At 41.0% G+C, this 26,741-nt stretch overlaps 2 protein-coding genes across 4 annotated transcripts; one reads left to right on the top strand and one right to left on the bottom strand.

The window, feature by feature from the left end:
• On the bottom strand, window positions 1-21,206 carry LOC124058098 (DNA repair protein XRCC4-like). Of its 3 annotated transcripts, XM_046386970.1 has the most exons (9): window positions 21,074-21,194; window positions 20,372-20,422; window positions 16,759-16,900; window positions 15,813-16,006; window positions 7,720-7,886; window positions 6,712-6,879; window positions 5,958-6,058; window positions 2,951-3,077; window positions 1-1,389 (listed from the first exon to the last, which is right to left on the bottom strand). In XM_046386970.1, the coding sequence occupies exons 3-8, from the start codon at window positions 16,895-16,897 to the stop codon at window positions 2,959-2,961; spliced, it is 888 nt and encodes a 295-aa protein (XP_046242926.1). In that variant the 5' UTR covers window positions 16,898-16,900; window positions 20,372-20,422; window positions 21,074-21,194; the 3' UTR covers window positions 1-1,389; window positions 2,951-2,958. The 3 variants fall into 3 exon arrangements, with proteins under 3 accessions (XP_046242926.1, XP_046242924.1, XP_046242927.1); XM_046386968.1 differs by lacking the exon at window positions 20,372-20,422 and having other exon boundaries at window positions 21,074-21,206; XM_046386971.1 differs by lacking the exons at window positions 20,372-20,422; window positions 21,074-21,194 and adding an exon at window positions 16,470-16,627 and having other exon boundaries at window positions 16,759-16,890.
• On the top strand, window positions 21,197-25,257 carry tmem167a (transmembrane protein 167A). Its single transcript, XM_046386972.1, has 4 exons — window positions 21,197-21,319; window positions 22,654-22,763; window positions 24,221-24,255; window positions 24,350-25,257. The coding sequence occupies exons 1-4, from the start codon at window positions 21,317-21,319 to the stop codon at window positions 24,418-24,420; spliced, it is 219 nt and encodes a 72-aa protein (XP_046242928.1). The 5' UTR covers window positions 21,197-21,316; the 3' UTR covers window positions 24,421-25,257.
• Window positions 25,258-26,741: the final 1,484 nt, after the last annotated feature.

Below are 26,741 nucleotides of genomic sequence, written 5' to 3'. Positions count from 1 at the left end.
TATTGCACAGTAATTTGTTTTTATTGAAGTCAGGTTGAAATGATCATCTTTTGAGACACTTCACAATGTAAATTTACCCAGAAAGCCTTTGTAAAACATTTACAACATCTAACATATTAAAATATTACTTTCTCCTTCCTTCAAGGGAACAATTGGTTTTATTCAAAATCAATGAGAAATTAAATAAATAAGTTCTAAAATGACTTTATAATAAGAAAACACAAAGCACAGAAAGAGTGTTACATTCCTGTGAGGATTACTAAACCGACAAGCGCGTGTTGTGGGATTATCCTGGCGCCCACCCGTGGTCTTCAGCAGACATGTAGGTATCATCACAATCATGAAAGACAGCAGGGAGGACCAGAAGTCAAAGGTAGAATGGTCAGATAAAGACTCTGAGTAGGTCTCAGTAGGTTCATTACTGTCAGTGTGAAGACACACTGTGATGACCCGAGGACCTAAAGCTGGTAGCAGAGGTAAAGGAAAAGGTGAGAAGGTGAAGACGGTGAGAGACAACATAACCCTATTAACCCCCTGCAAAACACCCTTCAGGTAGTTTGGGCCACAGACCATCTGCAGAAATAAAAGGGCAGATGGAAGCAAGAAAAAAGGGGGAGGTGAAATTATTGTTCTCAAAATGCTAGTTTAGAAAAGGGAAATGAAAGAGATGGCCGCTAGTTTATTTTCATAATGAAAAGAGGGAGGAAAACATCAGCAAGACAGGATGAATAAGCAGCAACAAAGCAGTTTCGGTGCCTTGCTGGTGACAGCCTGCTTTCTGGGTGTAGCTTGTTGTCCCTCAGTAGTTGTTACTCTTTCTCCGGTCTCACACAGAGCCAGAGCCGAGGGGCTTGGCAGCCAAATTCAAGCTCAGGGCAAACTCTTGAGAGAAATTGCTTCCACGCTCCAGATTCAGTCATTAGCAGCAAACACCATCACATTTCTGAAGAAGCACTGCAGGGCGCAGGGCTGTTCTCACATGACCATTAGATATGTCTTGATGGCAGCATCAAATGGCGCACAGTCTGGAGCATTGGGGAAGAGATAGCGTCCTTACTTGGTCGTCTTTTGATTTATTGAAGACGAGAAACAAGCAGGGAGTCTCTCATGAGAGCTGTGGCAGGTAATTGTCACAGTTAAAGCAAACCAGATGGCTGCAACATGTTCTGGCTTTCCGAAAACGGCTTTCACAATCTGGGACCAAACCTGGCTTCAAATCCAAGGACACTTCCAGGACCCTGTTGCCTGGTCGTCACTGTTTGCTTGCTTGTGTGTATCGAGGTGAGGGTTGATAAAAAGTAGCCTGCCATACAGCTGGGTAAGGATCAGGAAAATATGTTCATCAGGAAAGCCTTTTGACCGTGATAAGTCCTGAATGTCATCTATTCCCTGAGGAGGAGGGAAGAGAAGAGACAAAGTAGGGCAAAGCAAGAAAGGAATAGAGAGAAAAGGGGAAAAAAGTTACAGGTAATATTTAATTTGAACTTTAAAAAAAACAAAAAACAAAAGAAACATCACATTTTAAATGTAATATTGTATTCCTCAACAAGCAGACACACTTTGGGAAACACTTCAATAAAACTTGAAAACTTGCTGTCATTGCTTAGATGGACAAAGTGACTCACTGCAGCAGTTTTCAGTTTTACTTAATTGCCAACCAACAACCCAAATATAAATGCTGACAAGTGAAGACTGATATTACTGAATGAATCTGGAGAGGTTACGGTTGTGTGAAATTACTGATATGTATATTTTCTGACTCTTGATATTGTGTGTTACAGTATGATTTTCAGACTTTTATTTTGTAGCAGTTACATGTAAAATAGATGTAATGTCTAGTTTGAGTCCATTTGTGGTCTTAAAAGGAAGCAGTCCAGGAAGCTCATTCTACTGGTCATTCTGTTGCAGTGAGTCAGTTCAGTATGAGAAAACGAGCAGCTGTTGAACGTGGACAGACCTCACAACATTGTATGTTTGAGCCGGATGTTCGGGAGACACCTCTGAAAATCCAAACACTAACAGAAGCTGATTAATCTCGTAAACTCTGTCAGACCCACCAGTGAGTCCATCTTTATAAAGTCATGTTAGAATGTTCACACCCATTGAAATGTTATCTAAACTCTCCCATGAGAAAACCAGTAGAGTTTAACCAGTGAAAAATCACTGTGTCATTTGGTTTTATTGCTAAGCATATTTGAAAATAACCCAGCTATCCCGCTTGCATTTAACTAATCCTATTTATTAGCAGGAGACAACACTATTCTTTAGCATCTGGAGACCATCTCCACAGCCAAGACCAGCACTGTGGTCAGATTCTGCGGGAGGAGTCCTGTACGTCCTTGATGATAAAGGCAATCGATGCTGTAAGATGAAGGAAACCAGTTAGATAATTAGACAGAAATGTGCAGAGTCCAGAGCAGACACTGCTGGATGCTGGGAAGCGTGAACGTGTGGTTTGTTTCTCTAACAACCCATGATGACGACAAACTGATGAGTCAGTCTTCTCTAATGGGAGGAGTGGAAGATAAAAATCCACATCTGTTACTGTGGTGGTTTTTCAGACATTTGTCTGAAAAGAAGTCGTGAATGAAATTTGAGGGAAATGAGAAAAATGTTTCACAGGCCCATAAAACCTAGCTTTTAAATGCTGTTCCTAGCATTGTTGTTTAAAACTCTGGTTTGGGCCCCACAAGGAACAGCTCATTATTTAAGAGAAAAAAGACTGGACACATTCGCAATCTTAACCCGCAACACATAGCATAGCCATCTTAATTTCTCTTCAATATTCCCATCTAAGCTCTCTCAATGACAAGTTTTGTCCTCGTATGAAGAGAGATTCCACAGAATGGCTTCATGAACTAAAAATGTAAGTAATCCATGGGAATCAGTGGCAAGAGCAACTATGACACCAAATATGGTGATGAACCGATTGCTTTGCTATGTGACTAACCTGCAATTTTATTCCTGCTCATAAGACTCTGGCGTTCGACATAACATCCGCTTCCGTCTCGGTTCTTCGGCTTCATCATCAGAAAAAGTCTGGTCCAGAGAGATGCCCTGGCACACCAGATCACGACCTGGATATGATATACATACACATACAGCGTGCGCACACACACACACAGAGAGAGAGAGCCACACAGGACTGAATGAAAAATACATATTGTAGTTATTTTGACAGATGTTGAGATTGCATGTCTGCATTTTGTGGCCCGTCTTACGATGAACGCATGTTTTTAATGTTTGTTTTTATGGCATGTTTCTGGTGGAAACAAAGACAAATTTTTCACATTACTGGACAGCAAAGATTTCATATTTGTAATACAACTCAGGAAAAATTATAATGATGTAATTTTTACTGGCATCCAGCAAACAAGCATGTTCTCTTCCATCTGGAGAACATGATCTGTGGGCCATGTGGCGCCACATTACTTCCTTTACACGTATAATGAAGCACTGTGTCACTAATGTCACTGATATACCAGCACTATGAGGGAAGTTAATTTGAAAAATCAATCATCTCTATTGTAACTCAAACATACTAATTATATTACTTCACAGTGGCCTCTGAATGTTGGACTACAATTCCTCAAATGCCTCACGATGACTTTCTCCACATCTTAGACATTACTTTGCAGAGTTCATTCTCCATCAGTGTCATTTGTGGCACATTTGTTACAGTTTCAGGGCTCACTGGCCTCAGATGACCTTTGTTAAACCTGGACAACTCCACAACTAAAGTCTTGGGACCTTTATCGAGAAGAGAGATCTGGCATTCCACACAAGCCCAGTCACACTGGGATACAATCGTTTATATATACAGACAGACATACAAACACACCTGTTTGCCCTTTAACACTGCTGCTAGCCCATTTGAATTCAAAGATCGACTGATTGAGCAGTTGTGTTAGATGAAAGGAAACACTTAGAAGACCTGATTGGCTCTCTGATCAGGGGATAAACATGTAAGTAAGATGGTGAAATTAATGTTACTGTGGATAGTCACAAAGTGGCGTTATTGTTTCTGTCATTTTTATCCACGTCTTTCTTCCATCTTTGCACTGACTCCTTCTGATATACACCACAATTCCTTAAGTTATACAGCTTCACTGCTAATTTCATTCTCCTGCTTCCAACATCTCCTTTATCTTCAGTCACCCGAGCGTGAGTGATATGCTTTGTATGCATCACAATCAGATGCTAAAACCTGGAGGGAACAAAGAGAGAGTTTCTTCTTTTGTCTCAGATTCTGCTCTGTCATTACTCTCTCTTATCAGGCGTCAGCAATATGAAAACACACCCCGAGGCATGAGGGTTAACTGGGGCCAAGCGTGTCAAAGGGGAGCTGTGCAGACCCCTACGCTAATGAAGTTTGGGCAGATTTCTAAATGCAAATAAAGCATCAATTTGTCGTTGCGTGCATCGTTTCTGATTTGGTTCAAATTTTGCAATAGCCAAATGGGTGGGGACACAAATTGAACACAACAAATTTCAGCAAGGTCTCAAATTTACCCAAGTTTACATACTGTATGTTTACTGAATTCATAAACAAAAGATTGTCATGGCTCATCGTCTGTATATTTCTGCCCTCAGATGGTTGTAAATTAATTGGTTGCTGGGGTTACCAGAGCAGGGCTGCACAATATAAACAAGAAGGAGTAACAATGCATTAGGCATCAATTATATATGGCTTCTTTCCACCACAGTGTTTAAGGCCAAGAGAGAAACGCCCAGAGAATGATTTGTTGGACAGCTGAATTAGTGTAAATACTACAACAACTTTGGAATACACACTTGTAATGTTAAAAAGCTCAATGTGGAAAGAATAGAGGGACAAATTCATTCAGGCACAAAGATAAGAGATAAGTGCGAGGTAATTTTCACTGACAGAACAAAAGAAAGCATTGTACAACACTTCTGGACTGCGAACAATAAAGTGTGTGAGCCAAGAACCTTTCTGCTCAATGTACGACCTCCATCCGTCTTCACTGAGGCCAGGCGGGGAGAAAGAGGGGAGGAGGCGTGCGTACGTACGTGTGTGTGTGTGTGTGTGTGTGTGTGTGCCTGTCGGTGAGAGAAAGCACAGAAAAATAAAAACCAAACAACAGAACCTGCTGAAGCCACTATAACGTCAGTGTGTTTTGCAACTGTATGATCCTCTCAGAGGGGGCTTGAGTTTGGCTCCGAACACAAACACGGCCATTGAGAGCACGATCAGTGGGTTATCCCAGCAGATTGCAGCCCTGTAGCACTTGGGGTGGGTTATGACTCAGCAGATGTGACATCACGCCTGCTCTGCATGATGCAGGAAAGGGAAGACCACCTCATGGCTGGCCGTGTTGAAGCAATCACAGCAGACTTCACTGGGTGGGTTTATGACTCACGGACAAATGTTTCCCAGAACCCGGCTACCCGAGGGTATACTCTCTGCTTGTGTGTGCTTTTAAGTCTATGTTAACCCCCCCCCCCCACTTACATAATCAATTACATTCAATGGTTAAGTTTATGGGACAGTAAAATCAGTTCAAGGAAAGCCTAAGTTTCACTTGAAGGTGTGCGTCAAAACTGAGTCATGTCACGATCGATGACGTCACGACGGGTCCAGGGATGGGCGAATACTTGCCATGTTCAATACTTGTGCGCCCTGCTCGACCAAAACATGATGCACGTGCATGTGCAACAATAGAACAATGTGTGTGATGGTGCGTGACAGTAACAGTTGATTTCTATAAAGCTAACCTATAATAAATAAATAATACATTTGTAAATTTCTCCCTTGTGGGACTAATAAGGGATTATTTTATCTATATAAAGTCTTAAATAAATTACATCAAAAGAAGAAGCTTCTAAAGACAGGCACAGGGAATGTTTTAAACTGGTTAGTGCTAATATTGCTTTTGCAACATACCGATGCAGGCAAAGATTAAACTTTTTTGCATTTCAACACGCGCACACACCTGTGATGAGGATGGTTGGCTCCTGAGATGGACGGATGCTCTGAATTGTCTCCTCTCTTCTGTCCTGGCTGTCATCTTCACCACGTGTTGTGTCATTGACACTAAAGCAGATGACAAAGTTTAACAGAAGTAGAGAAAGTGTTTCATGTTGAAAAAATCAGCATGTGGAAAAACAAAGAGGAAAAACTGACTTAATCTGTGAATATGCTTTAGAAAATACAGCATCTCGTTTTACTTTGCTGGTAAAACCTTTGGGTAATCATCTTTCAATTTTTTAAATTATTGACCACAAGGGATAATCGCAAAGCCAGACACATGAGCAGAGATTATGAGTAAAGTCTTCCATCTGTACGCTGCGGCCTGCAATGACGCAAGATATAACACAGGCTTTTAAAAAAACATATTAGCCACCGTCTGCGTTCAGCGGAAGCCAAAGGTGTGGCTCACACATATACACATGTGATTGCACTGTGCTGACCTGTTTGGATTTACTCTTCATACAGCATTCCGAGTGCAATGCCAAACATCTGGAGGTTCCATCTTCATACATACATGCATAAAATTAATAATGACAACTAGCTGTTTTTATCTGTCTTACATTTAAGTATAAGCATTATTCAATTTACAGATTAAACTAAATTTACAAACTAAGCCAGACGTCTGATGACAGTACCCTGTATTAGGCTGGTTGGCCTGCATGTTAAAGTAGCAAAGCTAACTTGAGCATCACAGAATTGCAGGAAGTCACGCTGACCTGTTCCCCCCCTCCTCTTCTTCTCTCTGCCGGTCATCCGTCTGTTGGAGCTGCTGGAGAGCATCCTGAAGGCCTCTGATCTTGGCCTTCTTCTCGTTCAGCACCCTGACAAAACGTGAGTACAGCTCCCCCTCCAAGGTCTCCTTATCCTGAACCTGCTGCTCCAGCCTGGTGAGGAAAAACACCAATGACACCAATGCAAAAAAATCAAAACAACAACATTCAGCAAGCAAACAGACTCCCGCTCGTACGTGCGTGCACTTGTACACAGACAAATACTTGTTTCTGCAGCACGGTACTTTAATATATAAATTGAGCATGTGGCAACTTTCCCACACTAGCACACTGTTAGTGATGTGCGTTTTACGTGAACCTGCAAATACTCGTTTGCCAGAGCTGAAAGGGGAGTGATGGTAGCGACGGAGTCGGCTAGAGCAAACAGGGATGGAGCTTGTGGCATCATAAGGACGTCAGCACTGTTTGTGTAATTATTTTCACTTCCAGAAGGGGACACAAAAGTTCCGCACTGAAGGTTTAAAAGGTCGAGGACACTATTCTTTTTCGAGAAGAATTGCTAAGGCTGATACTGATGGTTCCATCCTGCACGAACAAAAGTCAAGAAGTGAACAACAAACAATTACACAAAAATATTTGAAAAGTAGCACCAGGGATATATTAAATGAAAGACAAAGAAGTGAATCATTTGAAATTAGTTTCCAGAGAGCTGGGTGGAGCCCTCTCACATGGTCGACCGGTGATGATGTCATACTGGGTGATGGCTGTGCATATAAACAGCTGGCAGTGTGACTTAAAAAGCAAAGAGAGCTTGCATGCAAACAAGACAACCAAAAGAAATACCAGCACTGAACATCTAAAGAAAATAATTAGATTCTCTGGTGGTATTTTCCATTTGAACTCCACATTTGTTCTCCATCTCATATTCTTTCATAAACACACATTTCAATCCATCAACAAAAAACACTGGGCTGCTTTTGTCCTTATGCTTACTCTCGAAGTATTCTCTGGTGCTCCCGTTTCAGTCTGTGATTTTCCTCCAACAGCTTGCAGTTGTCTAATTCCAGGTCCGTACTGCGCTTTAAAGACTGGCCAATCATCTCTCGGTTCAGCTCTAGAGCATCTGGGGCTGGCTGGAGCTCCACAGAACCCAAGTGCACCTAAAGAAAGGAGGGATTCATAAACATTATTCCTTAAGATTTGACACGCTCAGCAGCGCGGCCTCAGTATTCAACTGTTCTACCTGTGCGAGGACAGGTGATGTTTAAGGTCATTCACGACATACGGTAAGCATAATCTCTGGGTGCCTCCCTTTGAGACTGCCTGACTGGAGGAGACAACAGGACAGGTTTAAGACTACATGTCCCAGCCCCCACTGGAGTACCTGGGGATCCTCTGGTAAACGTTGAAGGTTATCTGGGGGAAAAAAGGCCATCTGGCACCACAATCCTGACAAAAGCAGGGAGATAATAAAAAAAAACTGAAGCACAGTTAAGGCAATGACCTGATGCTCAGAACTAAAGCTTACAGCTTACAGTGAAAAATGAGTAATAACTGGCACCTTTATGTCATCCCGAGATCTGCAACACAGAGGTGCAGAAAGCCATTACATCACACTTCCTTAGAAGTGGGAGATTTGTTAAGATGATGAGGTGTTTTCTTGTGTCTAAGAGAAAAACAGGTTGAATTCATTGGTCATCAGTGAACTATGCAAAGTGGGCACACAGTTTCCTCTCTGTTGCTTCATGTCGCTGACTCTTTGGAATCACAAGCAGGCTTCAGATATGATAAAACATTCGTCATTTGGGTTGCACTTTGGCACTAAGTCACAGAGCAGGGCTGAGGCTTTACAGCACAACTGCCAAAGACTTAGATTTCCAAACATTTAGTTGATGTGTTAAATTTTCTAAACTTCACCACAACCATCCCAATATTTAGTCTAAAACTATAGCTATATTAGCTATACATAAATAGGAAATATGTCTTGGAATGAAAACTCTTTTCAACCTGAAGTGGGGGTCTGCTCATCAAAGCTGTTGCACCAAACAAATTTTTAAATAGCTGCACAATCTCGGTTTGCCTTGGAGATTCTCCTCTGCACACACACACACGCAAACGCACACACACAAACAGAGGTATTGCTCATGATGCATTGGGAAACCAGAAGGTGATGAGGTGCTAAATCTTGACTGTGCTGTGTCGGGGTCACAGACCCACTGTAATAAAGCCACCATCTTCAAAAGCACTCATAAAATACTTGTCATTTTTGTCCTGGGCTGATGTTGTCCTGGCAGGCCACACAGCTGTTTTCCCCTCCGCTGGTGAACCTCAGCATGTTTCAGTGAGTGGACATTCGCTGCTCATTGCTCCCACGGCTTCACCGCCTGAGCCTATCTGGCTGTTTCAGCCGATCAACGTTAAAATTGGTTTCCTCTTTACTTCTCTTTTATGTCCTTCCAACCCTTCTTTCTCAATTTTGTCTCTGACTGTTATGATACTATTAAATGACTTTCTTACTATGTATTCTGTGTCAAATTCTTTTCAGACAGCAGCTACAATGGCAGCTAAAATTCTGTTAACTAATGGCCACAGTGGCCCATGTGCGTCCTCACATGCTTTTCAAATACAAAAAATAGATTAGAAATAAAAAAAAACAGATTAGAAAACAAAAACAAGGGACTCAAATCACAAAATAGCATTCAAAAACACCACTCAGTGAATTTATGGGTGACTGGCTGTATGCTTAAAAATACAGACCCCATTCATTCCTCAAAAATATTAAGAGACAACTTTAAAATGAAGTGATAACTGTCTTTGCACAGTGGCATGCTCACTCTGTGCCAGTGATACAAATAATGTCCAGTTGGACCACAACAAGAAGGATTGACCAAAAATCAACTTATTTGGAGGAGACCACCCAGGATCTAAAGAGGATGAGGCTCCCAAGAACTCATAAAAATCTAGAGCAACATCAGGATGTCACAGTGATCCAGTGCAGGCTCCTCTCAGGGATTAAGAGGCAATCTGGGTCACTTTATGAGTCATCTACAAGCCGACACAGCCGTAAATCGGTGTTTGTGCAAGGTGGCCATTAATAGGAAATGGGGAGACTGGTGTAGGAAAGGGGCAAGAAGAATAAGTGATGTTTGGATTGGTCGTGATTGTGACTTTGGCCAGTGTTGAAATCATCGGGTCCACTTAAAAGATGTGACAACCTGCACACCGTAGTACGCTACACATTATCCACACACACACACACACACACACGCCAAGCTGCACAATAAGTGAGGTGTGACAGTCAGGAAGTCTTTGATCTTTCCTCAAACCTGTCCTCCATCTCCTCCTCAAATCCCTCCTCTACCCCTTGCTACCTGTGCTTAAATCTCTGCTGTACTTCCAGAGGAAAGTCATCTGGCAGTAAATCAGCCACGTGAGAATGGATAATGTGAAGGCTTCGGCCGTCGACATGCCGAGCACGCGAACATTTCCACACTTTAAAGAATGTTCTAAAGTCTGTGACGTTTATTATACGCTCCATACTCCAACATAATGACGAGGACTTTGTCAAACTTTGTCATCAAAGTTTTAACCACTGACATCGTTTAAGACCATAAATCTTCCTGACCAGCATGTTAACATGGTGTTAACAGTTTCAGACACCAGATACAAAGATCTAAACTGCTGCAAGCACAACCCTTATTTACTGGATTAACTTTGGAAATGACACTCAGCTGTTGTTTATTTCTACTGCTCCTTCTTTTAAATACCAAAGGTTGTGTGTTTCACTGTCTTTACTTTCAGGGTTTGTGAGAAGACTTACTGCAGTAAACATGTGAATTCCAGATCACCAAAAGTTTACCTTTTCCTTACTGTGCAGCATGGAAAAAGGAAGGATGTATTAAACAAGATATACATCTGAAAATGTAGGCAAGCAGCGTGCTCATTTTTTGTTTAGTGACAGCACATGTTTAAGTGATTTAAGTTCTTTTTTGTAAGACAGAAAAAGGCTAAAAAGCTTCTGCTTCTCTCCTGAGATAAAGCGATAAAGTTAAAGGTCAGGCTGCCAGCCTCTGCCAAGGTGTGGGAGGTCAGACTGTTTGTTTGTGATACACGACCCACTGCCACATTTTTCAACTCTGTTACTCGATCAAAGGCAACAATAAATAAGTATATAGTTCGTCTTTGTTATTTCAGCCTTCAACAGCATTTGACGGGGTAGGCAAATTTATGACAAAAGACCAATGCAGCCAAAACTGACAGCAGAGAGAAGAGGAAAAACCAATCCGAGATAAAGTTAATGATACTGCAAACCACAAAAAATCAATGTTTAAAAATGAAACATCCTGTACACAACATCAAAAAAGAGACTAAACAACTAGAGAATTGAGATTTAGTAAAATATGTGAATCTAAAATCTTGATTTCAGGATAAGCTTGTCCAACATTATGAGATCGTCTAGTGTGTGTGTGGTCTAAATTTTTTGTTTGTGTGTGTGTCTCCAGACAGCTAGCCAGACCATAAGGTCGAACCCATGGAGAAGGGGGGACGTAGGTGTTGTGGACAAAGCCAAAAGAACACAGTCCCAGTGAAAATGATACCATAACACACTGTGGGCACAGAGGACACAAAGCCTTACTTATCACGCTGCCCAACACATTGTGGGACACCAAATCCACCATTTACTCCAATGGATGGACATGGAGGACAATAAACCCCATAAATCAATAACCAGTAATAAGTACTATTACAGCAACTGCCATCATTGAAATTCAAAGACTACAGATAGTCACTTATCTTATCGGCTGACAGAAACTCCAGCTTAGAAACACATTTACATGTTTATATTATATAAACATAATATAACTATAATTTTATTTTACACAACGACAAAAACATAGTGAAAATGTGTAATTCACTGTTTCTTTCTCTATTTAAAAATCATTATTGTGTCCAGGAGAACAGGGAAGTGAGTGGGTGGGCACAGTGTGCATGCTGACAAAGACACAGTGTTCAAGGGTAGGCAAGGGTGCTCAGTATGGGAAGTGTGGGCACTGAGCAAAGATCAGCTTGTCCCATCAGCTCCCTCGTCCACTGTGCAGAGGCGTGAGGCCAGATAAATAGCAGGAAGTGAGGGGCGACAGCAGTCAGCCCATCACCGATAACATGAACATTCCCATAAACACAAGGCACAGCACCAGCTTGAGAGCAGATAATGGAGGGAAATAGTTAAAACACTTGATTTCACTAAAGTATCTGCCAGCAGTGCTGGGTTGAGATATGTTTATGGAAAGGGAGGAAGGCATTATAATTAACAGCCACATGACTGACGAAGACAAAGAAAGACAAAGTACAACCCGGTGAAAAACGTCTGGAAGATGGAATCTGCTGTCGGTGACAGGAAGAACGATGTGTCTGTGAACTGTGAATCTGACAGTCAGTGCAGTAAGGTCACAAAACCACAACCATGAGTTGTATCACAATTTCCCAGACATGAAAAGCAGAACACAAACTGAACTCAGTCAAACTTGTAACCAGTTTGATTTATTTTTTGCATTCTGGCCACTTCATGGGACTGAAAATTTACTTAGTTAAGTGGAAATTTCTATTTGGGCCAATCAAAACATGAATGCTGTTAAAGGTGAAATGAATTGCTGAATCTCATTTCCAGATCGTCAAATATTGACACTTTGGGTTGGTGGCCAGGAAAGTCCACCCAACTCAACAATGAACTATCTTACAAAGTGCACACATTAAACAACAAAAGCTTAACAAATGTAAGTAAAGAGATCACTCTTCACACGCAGGCAGATGGTGCTCTTTGGAATTTGCTTACAGATGAAAAAATGACAAATCACATAAGGCAGGCCCTATGCTACAATGGAAACGATACGTCAATTAGCTTTTTAAATGTCAGGATTTTCTGCTTTTCTTTATTTTTATCAATGGAAATGGATTACCATTGGGTTGGCTGACTGTTTGTCAGATGAAACAAACAATCTACTAGCAGTAAGAGCAGCATTATATATTGGAGAGCCTGTTTGAGCTATTCTTAAACAGATGTGAAGCATGAGGTAATTCCACACATTTAAGTGCATTAAGAGAACATTAACCTGCATTGGCAAGTGTCAGAACTGGGATATTTGTTTTCCTTCTGTGACAGACTGGTACTTAAACAGACATTAAGGAGGAGTTAATGTCTGACTTGGCAATGTAAAACACCTGCTTAGTAGCAGTTTTAACAACAAACACCCAAATTACATTCATCATTACAACTTCTGGGGTCATATTCATAAAATATTAATGTCAGGTTAAGTTCACCACCTGTTTTGTTTCTAATCTCCTTTCTTCTATTCCCTAAGGAAACCTGCCTCATTTTTGGTCATTTCTGCACCCTTAAATTATCTCCCCTGGGAAAATATGTAACATCTTTAAAAGCTCTGACGTGTTCAAAAAAAAAGAAGGAAAAAAAGCAAACAAGAGAGAGCAAGAAAAAAAGAAGCAGAAAAGAAGCAGGTGTCAGACAAGAGTGGTAGTTTGCAAACAGTAATGCAAATAGTCCCCCAGGATCTTCAGATTGCACTGCACACAGTGGTGATTACTGTCAGCAACAATGTGAGCATAGATTACATTTTGGAAAAGGCACTCTTGGGGATGAACAGATTTGGGCCTCTGTCAATCACTTTGTGTGGTCTCCTCCTTCTTCTTCTTCATGTTCCAAAGAACCACCCACAAATGACAGAGTTGACCTCTGTCATGTCAAGACCAGTGAAACTGCTTAATTTGGGAATACAAAAGTCAGATGGCGACAAGATGCGTTCAGGTTTGAGTGACTAACACAAAGCACAAATGGCTACAATAATCAAGGGATCAGAAACGTTTAGCAAATTAATACTAATTATCCCTAAAAGTCTAATGTTACCACTAGGGATGACCCAATCGGTATCCTAACTGCATCCCTAGTGGTAACACCAGTCAATCGTTGTTAATCTTCTGCATTAACAGTTAAACTGAGCAGCATCCATGATTCATCCATGAGCATCTATGATTGTAATTTCATTACTGAAATGAAATATGGTTTGTAGTTACATGACAAAGACACATAGAGTGGAAATAACCATTTTGCCAAAAATGGCTGACAGCCTTCTAAACCAACAGTATGTCTGTACATGTCAGGACATGGACTCGCGCACACATAGGCACACTTGTATACACGGCCCACAATGATAGACATAGAAGGCCAGGAGGAGTTTTGAGAAAGAAAAGAAAAGGGCTCTAATCAACTGTTGTTTAACATTGTTAGATGTGGACGGCCCTGTCCATAAATCAGGGTTTTACAATCTCCACAGTTTTCCTAACCCCCTGGCCTTTTCCTTCTGGTCTCCTCTACCTGCACAGCAATCCCAGGACCCTGAGTGACCTGTTCCCCCGAGGCAACAGCAGAGGCTCACAGATAATATTATTTAAAATAACACCGAAATTCGCTCAAAGGACCATGACCTGTACTCCTTCAAACCAGTCACTCACTGTGAACTAATTCAGAATTGCCTAAGCATAGTAGGTAATAAATGTCTCTGTGTAAACATTTCCAATTTTTCATGACTGTTGCCTGAATTCAAACTGAGATGTGCTTTAACAGGGGGAACTGATTGCTCCCCAAACTGCACCTTACCATTCAACAAACTTTCAATCAGCAAATCTTTTTCCATAAATGTTTATGAGCTGTGGCCATTAGACAACTGCCTTGATGCTATTGAATGACTGATAACAAACCGAATGATTCCTATCTGTGCCTCTTTCTACTGACCTGAAGGCAACTAATCCTTTCTAATTCTGCTACAATGTGGGGAGACTATAAACCTTATCTGTTTAACAGCCCCCAGTAAAATATAAGACTTCCTTTCTATTTTGTTGTATGTCGTTAGATGCATTCATCCTCAGGCAACAGTGACACAACGGAAGCGTATGATGCTGTGGAATTTGAAGGTGGACTACTGATAGATCAACATAGAACTTTCTGAAACTGATCTTTGACAACAGATTCCTCAACATTTGAGTGTCAAAGTTCATTTATTGTCTTTGCCTCTTTCAGATGGTTCATCACTACATGTCTGATATGTCCCTGACCTTTGAGGCCAAGCCCCCAACAGCAGTTCCAGCAAATATCATCCAACTACAGAGTCCAACCTTCTGTCATAAGACAAAAAGCTGTTTAAAACTGCCAACATGTTGATGTATGGCATTTAGAACACAAAGTAACCTACAAGAAATGTGTGCCTGCGTGTATTTGCTTGTACAACATGCTGGATAGCTTTCGCATTACAAGAAAGTTTGAACCAATTTCAGTCTCTTTACAAATATGAAGATTCAGAAATGATCATATGGTACTGGTCCACCTATCTCCTCAGTCGCAAAACCTTAATGGCAGGAATAAACCAAGAAGGCACAGCAAACCCATACCGAAATCAGCAGAAGAAGCGCTAGTTAGCAGTTAGCTGTTAGCATCCGGTGAGCAGCAGAGTCCTGCAGTGTGTTTGGCCATGGGAGCTAACAGCTAAAGAAATTTATAGCTTATACTGGAGCTAACACACATTAGGACAGGATTTGTTCAGAGGAACATGAACCATTAAACAGTGAACTGCAGTTTAATATGAGAAGACGACAAATTTGCAATAAATTATTGAATTTAAGTACTTCAGCTCAGTGGTGTTCGGAGATAAAAGTTGCTTGATTTTGGAATTATAGACACTTTACATCAGTGTACATTTTGCGAAACTTCTGTCAGAGATGAAAGTAACCAAATACAAGCAGTCAAGTTGTGGCTTCAGGGCTTAAAGACTGAGACAACAAAGACACAGAACTTTCACCAAATTCTGTGTTACTAAATTCTGTGTCCTGCTGATTTCTTTATTCTGTGATCGGCCCCAAAAATCTGTGCCGATGCAGCAATCCCACTGAGATAACTGAGGGAGGTGAATTCTTTAATGAAGATGCTTGTGTGTGTGTGTTTACAGTTCATATTATTAACTTTAAAACATTAAATTCTAAAGGTTTTGTTAGCTAGATCATACTGTGAAGTTTCTGCTCACCGAAATGTCATGACAGATCTTCTCATATGAGAGATGACGGTGATCTGGAGTGAGCTGGAAAGAATAGACCTCCTCCTCGCCTCGTCTCTTTCGTCCTCCTCCACTTCCAGTTAGCGCTTGAAGAAGATCCTTAACATATTTTTCCCTTGTGACTCCCATATCATCGGCTTCCCTTGTTACCTCATCTTCTGAAACTGGACACAAAGAAGGCATTTTTCTCATTTTTGCATCATACAGTTGAGTGGAACTGACAGAGGCCAAAGAGGTGACAGAAGACTGCAGAGCAGAACTATAAACATTAATTATGTAGTAATGCACAAGTGCATGTGAAAGCGGATTTAAAAGGAAGCATGCAGAAGGGACCAAGGGGAATGTCATCAGCTGTTGCACAGCTGCTCACACCGGGTTGAGGGTCCCAATTAACACATCAAACACAGAAACCCTGATGACCCAGAAGCCCGCACATAGCTGCCACAACCCCGTCTCTGCCTGTCAACTCTACAGATGGACACCAACAGAAAACTAGGGAGCAGTTATGTTCCAGGTGTCCTTCAAGACAAAATTTACTCGTGCATATGTAAGCACACACACACACACACACACAGTGACATGCACACACAAAGACAAGCCTTGTAGAGTTTAATCTACTTTATACACCTGTAGGCTGCGGCATTAGTGAGGAGGGATGATGAAACAAGGTCACTGCTGTCCCTCGGGTTGAAGGACCAACAGTTAGACATTATGAGATTGGCTTCAGCCAGGTGCCTACACTGTATAGCCAGTTTGATGAATGGTGGACCTGCTGACAACCCAGTCTAGTCAATGGTCAAAAGAGGAAAGTGTTTGTAGAACATATAAGCAGAAAAGTGAAACAGTTGTTACAGTTGTTGTGCATAATTTGATTCTTAATGTGATTTTGTACAGTTTCCATATCTAATATTTTTACCTTCTCCGATCCATGCTGAGCTGCCACTGGTGAGAGCTAATGTGAATCCAGCACCAATGTCCACAGACCAGTCCACTCGCAGAAAGTAAGGGGTGTCTGGATCACTGGTTACAGTGATCTGTTGGACTGTACCACTCATGACCTGCAGAAAATCACAGATGGGAATTGAGAAACTGTTAAAAAGGAACTATTATGTTTCTTTTATCCACCAACACGCTTGTTGTATTGTGTTCAGCATATTCCGTAGATTTAGTGTTAGTACTAATTCCGAGAACCTCCTTCAAAGACCTCCAATCAATCCATTTTGATGTTGTAAGGTTATGTTAGTCGTCCAGTTGCATCAATGTGCCTCATTGTTTTACTACTTGGATTTGGTAACAAATGTCCCCGTGTGAGTGTGTCTTCAATGGGGGTCTCTCTGAGTCACCGGAACCACATGGAGATCGACAAGTTTTGGCTGGTTTTCACCTGAAAGTGTGGGCTCCCTGACCACCAGCAAGACAATAACACGCTGTTAAAGATTAACACAAGAATATTATGGAAAAGGCCAAGTTGTTGTCTGATTTTACTCAGTGCGTACATTTATACAAAGATCTACAATGCACATCTGACATTCCTGCAAGTCATGCCTTCAGACACATGGAACAGAAGGCACTGATGTGAGTGAAGGTTAGGAGTGTCAATCATCAGCTACAGTCTGACACGTCTCAGACTTACTCACCCATAACCATACCTGGCAACAATGAGCTTTTAGAATTACTGTATCCTGTGAAACTAAATCATTATTTGCTAATACTACACTGTTCAATGAGTGTACTGAGCAATCTGGTTTGATAATGTCACATTTATCCTCAGGCTTATGTCTTGACTAGCTGACAAACCACCTCCTGCCAGAAACTGTTCCGTTCAACAGATCAGTTACAAAAGTTAATCTAAGGCTTACACTGAGCTTCATGAGATTCTTCCTGAAATGTCATTTTGAAATGTCATTTTTCTTCACAAAGGGCTTGAGAAACTTTTACTTGATTACGGATGTCCAGGCCAGAACATGTGATTACTGCTTCCACGTGAAGTGAGAGGTGAGTTGGACATCTTCCCTGCTTAACTACAGGGCAAAGTGTGTGGAGATGGAGGGAAAAGGACAACTAAATTGGCACTTAGCCAAGCTGGACACGTTTGAAAAAATGAAAATGAGCGCCTTCGGACTCTGTGCTATAAGTTAGAATGTGACAGCACATTTTTTTGGAGATTCCTCCTTTGTGCCCCACCACCACCACCACCAGCAGCATATATGCTGACAGAGCAGATGGTCAAGGTTATGAAAGTGAGACATACAGCAGAGATCTGACACAAACATGCACATGTGCCCTCTCCACAAACTCACAAACACTAAAGAACCTCGCGACAAACTAAAGTTAAACCTTTGTGCTTGAAGAAGGGACGAGGGTGGACAAAGGGGCTGAACAAGATGAGGGAACTGAAGGGTTCAACTTTAACCTCATAAAGTGAGCTCAGCTACTCATTAGTAACTGTAACATCTGTTGTGCAGGTACGATGACCCCATGGTAATGACAGAAGGACACTCCAATTAAATAAACAGCGCTGTCTGTCAGGAATGGAGAGCTGCACAAAACCTTCAAAGTAAATCCCCAAGTCTTCCTGCTCAGTCGCTTGATCGGCAAACACAATCACTGGAATGCTTAAATCGTCAACCAAAGCTCCCCTACAGCTTTGACACACTGCCTTTATCCTCTTCTTTTTCCTCTCCCTGTAATTTTTCACTCAACCTTTTCATTGTCATTTCTTCAGCACTGCCACAAATGAAAACTGCAAGACATAACTCTGTGCAGGAAGTGCTAGGCAAATGAGTCATAAAGAGAGCCTCTAATTATGCATCTTGTGTCTCAAATGAGGAGTTCATATAGAGCAGAAAAAGCCAAGGCACTCAGCTGTCTCTTTAATGGGCCCAGACAATTAGGCCAGTCCTCTCACTGTCCTTTCACTGGACTTTCCCCCTCATGTTTCCTCCAGTGCAATGCTTTCAAGATGAAAAGGATAACTGCTTTTCTAGTCCACAGCCATCGTGATTAGTCAGCAACCGAAGCACCGCTGCCCTGAACGGGAGCAGACTGTGGCACAGCATTTTATTCATTATTGTTTCCAGCTACTGGCTGTCTCAAACCTTCTACAAAGAGAAGACAAAACACATTGTGAGATAAACCAAGACCTAAAAGCTAAAATGTGTGTCTATCTGAACTGGCATATTCAATGACCACTGTAATTTAACCATAGTCATTTCTATTACTTAACTGGTTTCTGTTTGCAGAGGAGACTGTGATGTAGTGGTCATGGGTCAGGGTCATGTCCGGCCTTGTGTGCTATAAAAAACAAGCCGTGTCCTACATGCAGAAATGTTTTTCTGAACTTGTAATAAATAAAAAGAGTATTTTTTATTACCCTTAGTTGACCAAAGCATTTGAGATTAGTGATAGGAAGGTTCAAAGTTTTGCTAGTGGGCAATCTGTCTTCTTAGTGACTATGTGGTTAAAACAGCACAGCCTGCTACTGAGTGGACATACTCCCTTTACATAATCTGGAATAATAACTGTAACTCTGCTGCCAGCTTTTATGACACTTTTAAACCAGTACATGACATACAAAGTGAGAAGGGAGCTGAGGAACAAAAGGGCCACCGCTGTCAGTATAATTTAGCTGAAGAAGTTGTAAGGTTCTGCAAGTCGACCTGATGAGGTCCTTGTTCACAAAAAATGTAATCTAGATAATTTAGTGCAAGTTTAGTATATAACTGTAATTTAAATTCAGATGAAATCACACAAGGAATGGGCATTATTTCAGTCAATAACATGTTCCAGAACAGAATCTGTGCCAGTGGTTTCCTGCAAAGAAACAGTAATCTGCAGTCCACTGGAGCCAACAGGAGTGAGCTACAGCCGAACAGCAATCGCACGAGCTTCAGTGGCATGCATTCAAATCACTGAAGAGACGACAAGTTTCAAAAAGACATATTTCAACAAACACACATTGCTAGCCTGCAAGGATTGTCCTCCTGTCCTCAGCTCGTCCATATAACGTTGTACAAAACAGTTTGCCAGCCTTGGATTGTGCGGCACAATAACAGGTCATTTTCACATCTCCTGTGCTGACATAGGAATAAGCTAGAGATGTGAAAACCTAAGCCATGCTCAGTTACAAATGTGTGGCAGTTCTCAGTGAATGTTACGGATGGGTAAAAGCATCTGCGAGAGCACGGCATAATTCCACCTGTGACAGGACAACACTAGTCTAATTTCCATCCCAGTCTTCTCTGCAGTTTGTGGAAGTCACACTTTCTCTGAGGGACAAAATTGTGCACTAATCAAGAGACCACTGAGTGCATGAAATTGGTTAGTGCACTCTTTAAAATTGTAAAGGCCTATCTTATCTTAAAACTTAGTCACTATAAAGGAATGTGAGTCTGTTTAAAGGTTACACTTACTCATCTCTTAATATGCCAAATATTATTTATACATGGTTTACAAATTGACAGATTCCTTGGAGAGCTCTGTAGGAGTGTCTGTGAAGGAAAAGTTCAAGGGTGCTGTCTGAAACAAGCCTTAAATGTAGTCAAGATGCTGTCGTGTCTGGTCTGAGGGAGGGGACTTCGCTGTGAAAGAAAAGTAGACCACAAAAATTTCAGTCTTAGGTCAACCGGAGGTAATAGGGTCCATTAGCTTATACAGTCAAATTACTCTGTATGACTTAAACTAAGGATTGTTTCTATAATTGTTTAATTATGAAGTCTACAGCATGCTAAAAAATAAAATAAAATCTCAAAAATCCAAAAGAAAATTGCATGTTCCTACATTTTTATGGCATAAGCAGTTTTAAGCAAATACTGTAATGAGCAATAACCATCAAATACGTGTGCATATTTTACTAATGATACAATTTATTATCTGGTGAACGACTATTTAAGGAGTTTCTGAGCACTACACTTGCTGTATAATATGTTCACTTCCTTCTCTTTCCTATACTACCTCGGATTTTAATGTTAAGCGTCTAATCACTCAAACATATTATTACTTTAACACTTTCCGGGTTCTTCGAGTGTGGTCCAGCTAGCTGTCTTATTGTCTTCACCAATGGAACAAAGTATTTAGCTATGGTAATATTATCAGACAATATTACCGCCAAGGCGCCGTGCTGAGGTGGACCCACCCTCCCTGAACATTGGAGATTTTCTTAACAGACGGATTTAATTTAAAGTAATGTTGGTGTGGGTAGAATACGTACAAATTTTCCTGAACAGACTTACGGTACAGAATGGCCTAACTACTTCGGTGTCCAGACGAAGCAATTTTTGTATAAAACTGCAATTATTGAATTTCCATGTGTTGTCAGTTTACTGACAGAAGTTTCAACCTTCAACTTCTGTGCTCTCAGCCAATCAGTAAACCAGGTTTGTCGACGCACGTACGTATGTACGTAAGCCTCTTGGTACGCGTTACGTAATTTCCAGAGAGCAGGAAGTGTGATGTGGCTTTGATTCACAACAAAAATGGTAAGCTTGTTTTTACTAAGCGGTTGCTTCTCTTCTTTTAAAGCGCCTTTTAAGCATTATCTTTAACATCTAGTCTATTTCTAACCCGTGTCTGCAGTATGCCATAGCAACACCTAATGTCAGCATTTGTTGTAAAGCAGGACGTATATTAAATGCTACATTTCCTTGCTAGCATTGGTTAGCTAAAATTAGCTCAACTTTTAGCCGATCTCACCATCTTATTATGTTTCTGTAAGACTGCTTAAATACTGTTATATTGTAGATTTACCTCATCATGTAAGAGGTGAGTCGTGACGTGGTCGTGTTAGAAGGCCCTTCGTTTGAGTCCAAAGGCAAAAATGATCACTAATTAGTGAATACGATAAATGCAAGTGTGCCACGTAGCTGTTCCATAGAATAGAGAGCAAGTATTTTCACACAAAATTTTCACACGGAAATCACACAATAAAACTATGTACAAAATTATTTTAAGCTGTTCTAAAACGCATATCTGTCGCCATGTTAGTGATACGTGATATTCAAAAGGTGCATTTTTGATTTTACTAGTTTAAGGGCACATATGAAATCGTCCCAAAATGATGCTCCATGAACAGAAGGTTCAGTCTCGTAATATTAATTCACATATTTCTGTGAGTTTCCAGATAGGATTCCAACAAAAATCGTTGCAAAGCTGCTTGATCCATTTATAGTGGCATAATTATGCAGGAATTAAGCATAATAGAGTAATTTGACAGTGATTTTTGTTTTATATACATAAGGTGGAAAGCATTTATCAGAAGTTACTTTGGATACTTTGGATGCTAACTTCCATGTCTTTGAGAGGCCTGAAAGAGATGTTCACTATTGTTGGCTACACATTTGTACTTTAACCACATTTCCTAACTTGATATTACATGCCTGTAAAATGACAGAGACATTTATTTGTACCAAAACAGGGAAGAGAACACAAATAATCTCCATTGTTCAAAGCCAGCCAAAGCACTCCTGGGTCACCGTTTTGGCAAATGGCAGTATGAGATTTGGTAACTAGTGTACGCACATACTTAAAGAGGACTTTTGGCGATGTCGATAGTTAAACATACTGTGTGTCACCCAGTCTCATCTCCTCATCTTAAACAATCATCTCTCTGTAACTGGGTCTACTCAGCCAGTCCACTTCTTTGTCATAGCACCAGACTGAACAGCTGGCACAACAACATTACCGCAAGTAGGATAACATCAGTGTTACAGAAAATCAACTTAAATAAATTCAGTGGTTCTGATTTTTAAGAAGTACTGCCGGTAAGCTGCACTAGATTGTGTATGTACTAAACATATTCACTTTCATCTTCCAGTCGGCCATTTTCAACTTCCAGTCACTGCTGACGGTGATTCTCCTCCTGATCTGTACCTGTGCCTACATCAGAGCGCTGGCTCCCAGCCTGCTAGACAAGAACAAGACCGGGTATGATCAGATGCCATTCCAGATACTTAGCAGTGAAGCAGCCATTGAAGTCTTCTCCAGCCATTAATTGACCCCTCAAATACCTGTCTTTGTCTTTTCGAATAGGACACGATGTACCACCATACTGCACAACACGAGCAAACTAAAGCTTGTTCACTCTTCTTTTCTTTATCTTACGAGTATTGTGAATATGACTGTATCTAGTATCTGTTCATATAGTGTATGTCAACTGTTATATTTTAATTTTATGAGATATCTGCAGTGTTCTTGCCGAATGAGCAAGGTCAAATTATGACTGTATACTTTGGAATAAAGTACTAAACCTAAATCTGAGGGTGGAATGAGGACATTGAAAAAGGTCTCATCCTAATCCTAATTATGAGTGCAATCACTGACAATGCTGAGGCAATTATAGCACAAATTGTTTGTCTTTCATGTAAATACTATACAGTATCAAGGTCCTGTCACCGTCAGCTTTTAACAGTTGATTTCGAGTAGTTTACTGGAGTAGTTTGTTTTGTTTCTGTTTTAGAAAATGGTCTGTGATAAAGCTGGTTCCGCTCTCTGTAGTAATTCAGTGTGTTTACGTATAATTTTAAATTACCCATCCCTCTGAAACTCAATGTAGCTTCTAAGGATACTTGCTTATTTTTTCAGCTGATGAGAAGCTCCTCACTGAGGCGAGTAAAGTAGCAGAAGACCTACATTTTCAGCGTTACTGAATCATTGTTATTCTTGGATGCACAAACTCCATGATTCACTTCTAATAAGTCTGGTACTGCCCTGGAACAAATGCATTTCACACATTTGCTCACACACACACACACACACACACACACCTTTGGAGCAGGGAGGGACACCCACTTTAGACAAACTCACGAGACTGACTAGGGCACATGGGAGGATTTATTAGCTTTCCCTCTCGATTGGTTTGTCTGAGGCATGGGCCGTTATTTGTGTTGATTCAGTTTGCCAATAATTCTTGTGTGGTGGAATCTGAGGGAAATACCATCTCTAGGCAAATTCTTACAAGTTGTAATTAATTCAGAAAAACATGTCCATTGTAGAGGAGAATTCTCTGCCAAATATTGTAGAAAATGTTGGGCTATTTTGAGTCTATAAACGAATTTCTCACAAAAAGGATGCTAACACCATCTGGTCAGTTTGAAAGCTGAAGGAAGTTGGTGGATAAATACTCTCTCTGTCTCTCTCTCACACACACACACACACACACACACACACAGGCCAACAGACACATCAGAAAAGTGAAGGCCTGGAATGCCACATTTGCCTCAGCTGTCACGAGAGATAATACAACTTGCCTGCTGTCCCTGACTCCTCCACTGTGCACATTCCTTACATGGAAATGGACATCTGATAACCACCTGGGTTTTGTGGATCACAGTCCTCCTTAATTCTTGTAATTGTACATTTACTTCTATTTTTTTGTCTTTTAGGCTTCTAGGAATATTTTGGAAGTGTGCCAGAATAGGTAAGCCTGTATTAAGTCATACTGTTTTGTAATGCTGTCATTGAAATGTTTCTCAACAATCTAACTTGAACTCTACTTGATTTGTTTTCTTCAGGTGAGCGGAAGAGTCCCTGGGTGGCTTGCTGCTGTGTCATCATGGCTTTTAGTATATTGTTTCTACAGTAGCAGTCCAAAGAAAACCACAAATGGAAACATTAGGGGAATAAACGGACAACAAGGCATGGACACTACGATCCGAGAAGCACAACAGGACCTCCAGTGGTTGTCACTTAGATAAACGAAAACTCGTCACCACTCACCGTAGCCACAGAGAGAGAAAATGTGTCTGCGTGGGGGGAGGGTGGCAGCTGATAGCCCCAGAGTTTGTCTCGATCCTCCCACTGACATCCAGGTTTGTCCGTGTGTTTGCTAACGTGGAATGTTTACTCTGGATGCATCTGTGTCGGGGGGCAGTGCAGAGAATTCAGATTCTGGCATCATTTGTGGGATCAAGTAATACTTTGTTTGTCCGGACATTTCAAAACGATTATTTCCCTTTTGAGTTTGTCACAATCGTCTCCGCCTGTTTGAAATTCTCCAGAAAAAGACCTTCATAAATATTCACAGCTGTTTTGCGATTCACTTGGAGGCTTATGTTTGGAAGCTGAGGTGTGACTTTGGATCGCCTCAGCTCCTTCTTTGTAACCTGTGCCCGGTTTGTTGTATGTAGAAAAAGTGAGCAGACCCCGCAGCAAGCAATGATAGTATAGCTCTTCAAGTGTCTAATCATCCTACGCATTTGACTCAAAGAGCTACTGATGTTTTTCAAATCATTCAGTTTGCTGCTATTTATTAAAGACATTTTGGTAATCTGGTCTACAAGGTGGATTTTTGTCATTGAACTCAACCATTTTGACTCATGCTTGCTGTTGATGCCTGTTTGTCTATTGTGATATTGTAAGGTGAAGTGTCATTAATAATGGCTTTAAACATGCAAAATACAAGTTGATGACTGCCTTTAAACCTTTTGTCATTCTTCTCTCTTTTAACAACTTGCAGAGTTATACAAAAAGTTTATTAAGTTTGGAGAGAACTGCAGCCTTAAGCATCGCTGTCTTAGGTCATATCTGAAGTGTAGTCTTCAGGAATCCTCGTGGAGTGACATGGACAGTGAAGAGTTTATGATAACCTCCTCTGTAACCTCACAGTCAACACTCGTCCTCACAGGGTTTACTGCGAAGAGCTGGCAGCTGATTGCACCACACAATGTGACTTTGCTAGATATCTGTGACACTGAAGCTGAAAGAAGGGTTCGCATTCATACCAAGAAGATCTTTAATGTCTTAAAGAATTGGACAGAATCACAGAGACTGAGGTGGATATCCAGAATGTTTTGGATACATTAAAACCTTGTGTAACTGCCAATTTGGATGACAAATCCTCTCATTTCCATCTTGAGTGTGGACGGCTGCAGCAGCTTAAAAACAGTACTCCAGTCAGTTCAAACATTATCCCAAACACTGCAGCTGAAGTTGTGATTCCAACAGAAGAGTCGTGAAACATTTTAACTTTGACAAAGTGTCGGTCAATTAGACCAATTTATCAAATCATAACAAATCAGATGTGCTGTTTAAGGACATTGTGCAAATCTCAACTTTGTCACAACCGACTCAAAGAGTCATTGAGGTAAATACGTTGAGGTATGTCTTGTGTGTGGTACAGAGGATTTAAATAAAGGAGGAGACTTGTTGACACACTCACCCTTGATACTCTGATTACTGATGAGTGTCCAGAGCCCAACAGCCCCCCCATCCACACACACACACACACAGTCCCTTTTTAGGGAACGTGGATCCCATATTGGTGTGCATCCTTTCTGGCCCTCCCCCAGGTTTGAGATAGAGAATCAAGTGAAGCCTGCCGGTAAAGTCGTGATTATCAGCCAGTGACGCAGATACAGGAGACACAGGAACAGGAAGCTCTCAGTCATCTGCTTCTATCTTGGGAAGAGGAGATACTGGTGGAGGGACATGACTGGGTCAATGAACCAAGCTAATGTCCTGCGTGAAGATGAAAGGGAAAGTGATATGGAAGACCTGAAGTCACTTACTCGAGTTTGGTGATAGCAGCTGTTACCGTCATTCCCTTTCTGGTTATTAATGCAAAATAAATAAACCGAAGAATAAACTGATTTATTTGTAGTGCAGTAGTCATTAACTACAAACAGCAGACTTCTGCGCAACCAAACCATTTTTTAACATTTTAAATCAAAGTGATTACTCCTAATCTCCTTTAAACTGTGGCACATTTGTAATGACGACAGAAGAATATCTGGCGGTTACTCAGTGACTGGATGCCTAAAACAACATTTAAACTTTTTCTTGTCGTTTCTAAAGTGACTTGAACGCGTGTGCTGATTTTTGTGCTTGAGTTGGCTCATCAAAATTTACTGAAGTGCCACATGGCGTAGCTTCATGAAAACAGGCCTTTTGCTTTCCAGTGTGTGT

The sequence above is a fragment of the Scatophagus argus genome, chromosome 4, assembly GCF_020382885.2.
Source record: "Scatophagus argus isolate fScaArg1 chromosome 4, fScaArg1.pri, whole genome shotgun sequence".
Lineage (NCBI taxonomy): Eukaryota > Metazoa > Chordata > Actinopteri > Scatophagidae > Scatophagus > Scatophagus argus.
This window is presented reverse-complemented; position numbering and strand designations above follow the sequence as displayed.